The sequence below is a fragment of the Mandrillus leucophaeus genome, unplaced genomic scaffold (genome assembly GCF_000951045.1).
Source record: "Mandrillus leucophaeus isolate KB7577 unplaced genomic scaffold, Mleu.le_1.0 Scaffold1, whole genome shotgun sequence".
NCBI classification, from domain to species: domain Eukaryota; kingdom Metazoa; phylum Chordata; class Mammalia; order Primates; family Cercopithecidae; genus Mandrillus; species Mandrillus leucophaeus.
In genome coordinates, this window is record NW_012098097.1 from 153,192 (window position 1) to 156,324 (window position 3,133).

Consider the following 3,133-nt stretch of genomic DNA (forward strand, 5'->3'; position numbering starts at 1 on the left):
GGGAGTTCGAGACCAGCCTGACCAACATAGTGAAACCCCGTCTCTACTAAAAACACAAAAATTAGCCAAGTGTGGTGGCATGTGCCTGTAGTTGCAGCTACTCAGGAGGCTGAGGCAGGAGAATTGCTTGAACCTGGGAGGTGGAGATTGTAGTGAGTCAAGATTGCACCACTGCACTCCAGCCTGGGCAACAGAGCAAGACTCCGTCACAAAAAAAAAAAAAAGAAAAAAATTAAAACAAAACAGACCAGAAAAACCCCCAACTTTTCTTTGAATGGATTAGCAGGTATTTGCTGTTTTGCTACTTTATGCTTTAATGAATTTATCTTTCTGTGGCTTCAAGAAGAAAAATGTTAAGTCAGTGAATACCGTATAGGTTGAGTATCCCTTATCTAAAATGCTTTGGATCAGAAGTATTACGGGCTTTGGAATATTTGCATTATACTTACCAGTTGATCATTCCTAATCTGAAAATCTGAAATGCTCCAATGAGCATTTCCTTTGAGTGGCATGTTGGCACTCAAAAACTTTTGGATCTTGGAGCATTTTGGATTTCAGATTTTCAGATTAAGGGTACTCCACCCATATCCTTTTATTTATCTGTGATTTAATATAGGCCTTCTTTCTTCAGAATTACTGAATGACTCCTTCCTGGAATGCTGCTAAATTGTTTTTCATTTATTACCTTAATAATAATATTGAACATTTATTGATCACTGATGTGCCTGCCCTGGCACTGTGGTAGATGCCTTATCGTTACACCTTTAAGTCTTATAGTGGCCTGCAGGCAGGTTTTATTATATCCTCATTTTACAAGTGAGGTAAATAGAATGGCTTAGAGACTCAGAGAGCTTGTATCTTGTCCATGTCCACATATCTTATAAGCAAATGAGTGTATTTAAAGCCAGATCTCTCCTAAAGCCCAGTTCTTTCAGTTCCCTCAGTTTGCCATTGAGTAAACAGGAAAATCAGACTCACTCTCATCAGGTGCTGCACGCATACTCTGGAATTCCTTTTGAGTGCGGACAGAAATACCATTATATGTTTCTCTACGTCTAGTCCCAGACATTAATTTACCTGTTTGATTTAAGTTAGTGACCATCTCTGTTAAAGTCTTTAACTCCATTAAAAGTGAATGGAACTTTAGGAGAGTTTTAGGCAGGAGAGGAAGCTCCCCTTCTCTCCAGTTTGGGCTTCGATTGTCCAGAAGTAGAGAAGAGGGATGAGATATTATTTGAGATAACCCCTTCAAGAACCACAGCTTAGCAAAGCATTTACACCATTTTGTTGGAAATATATCTAAACTATATTATAAAATTAGCTGGCTGTTGTGGCACATGTCTGTAGTCCTAGCTACGTGGGAGGCTGAGGCAGGAGAATTGCTTGAGCCTAGGAGTCTGAGTATGCAGTGAACCGTGATGGTGCCACTGCACCCTAGCCTAGGCGACAAAGTGAGGCCCTGTCTCTAAAATAAATTTATTTTATTCTAAAATAATTCTAAATACATTCTTCTCATCATATTGTTACATTGATGATCTTAAAGTTGATTGAGAAGTAGCTGAAACTGGCTTCTACGAAGTACTCTCACGAGGTTCTGAATTTTGAGGTCATCTTTCTTTGTGTCATGTTTGTTAGATGTCCTTTCTCAGAGTAAATCGAGTTTGAATAAGACCTGCAGGGATTTCTTGTGAGCACCTATATTGAGTTTTAGTGCATAAACTTTGTTTCAACTTTTCACTGGGTAGACGAACTGTCAGATAAGTGACATTATGTGTAACATATATTTTCCCCTGTTTTTAAACAGAGAAGAAGATACAGAAAATGAAAATGAAAAGAAAATTTGGTACTACAGCACAAAGGTCCAGCTTGCAGAATTAATTGACTGTCTAGACAAAGATTATTGGGAAGCAGAACTCTGCAAAATTCTAGAAGAAATGCGTGAAGAAATCCACCGACACATGGACATAACTGAAGACCTGACCAATAAGGCTCGGGGCAGTAACAAATCCTTTCTGGCGGCAGCTAATGGTGAGAGGGGCATTTTCTCATTTTATTTTTGTTAAGTCTGAGCTAAACTGTTAGTATGAAATCACTGCAAAATTTGAAAATAAAGTTTTCAAGAACAGTTATGCATTGCTTAATGATGGGGATACATTCTGAAAAATGTGTCATTTGGCAATGTCATCATTGTGTGAACATCACAGAGTACACTTACACAAACCATACACCTAGGTTATATGGCATAGCCTATTGCTGCCAGACTGCAAACCTGTACGTCATGTGACTGTCCTGAATCCCATAGGCAGTTGTAGCACAACGGCAGGTATTTATGTATCTAAGCATATCTAAACATTTAAAAAGGTAATACATATGATCTTATGGGATCACCGTCATGTATGTGGTTCCTGGTGGATGGAAACATTGTGCAGTGCATGACTGTGTGTATTTTACTTTTGTTCTCCATATTTCATTTTCCCAAGAGAACCTTGTTCATTCCCACATAAATTAGGGATGCTATACATTTGAGTGTTTTATTTCTGCCTTGGGTCATTACTAATATTCCCTAAAATGTTAGTTTGTTTCTTTAATTCAAGTGTCTTATTAAACTTCTTTGACATTCTAGTTTTTAATTTTAAGAAATAATATTCTTTTTGAACTTTTTGCCTTTCTAAAAAATAGAACTTTGAATTTTAGAAAAGTTTTAGATTTATACAAAAGTTGCAAAGATGGTAGAGGGTTTCCATATATCCTGTACTTGGTTGCCCCTGTTATTAACATCTTAGATTAGTGTGGGATATTTGTTACAACTAATGGACCAGTATTGATACACTGTTACTAACTCAAGTCCATACTTTATTCAAATTTCTTTAGTTTTTGCCTGATGTCCTTCTTCTGCCTCATGATCCTATACCACGTGATATTTAGTCATCACGTTTTCCTCTGGATTGTCGGTTTCTCAGACGTTCCTTGTTTTTGATGGCCTTGACAGTTTGGGGGAATACTGATTAGGTATTTTGTAGAAAGCCCTCATTATGGGTTTTTCTCATGGTTAGCCTAGGTTTTTGCATTTTGGGGAGGAAGACCACAGAGGTGAAGTACAATTCTCATCTTCTTATCAAGAGTGCATGCTGTC

At 37.7% G+C, this 3,133-nt stretch overlaps 1 protein-coding gene across 1 annotated transcript in view; it reads left to right on the plus strand.

The window, feature by feature from the left end:
* The window catches only part of BPTF (bromodomain PHD finger transcription factor), a gene marked incomplete at its 5' end in the record, with an annotated part of 157,205 nt that overhangs the window by 38,088 nt on the left and 115,984 nt on the right, over positions 1 to 3,133 (plus strand). Inside the window, one exon of the mRNA XM_012001071.1 lies at positions 1,805 to 2,028. Coding sequence (XP_011856461.1) covers positions 1,805 to 2,028 — 224 coding nt within the window. The remainder of the gene's footprint in view (positions 1 to 1,804; positions 2,029 to 3,133) is intronic.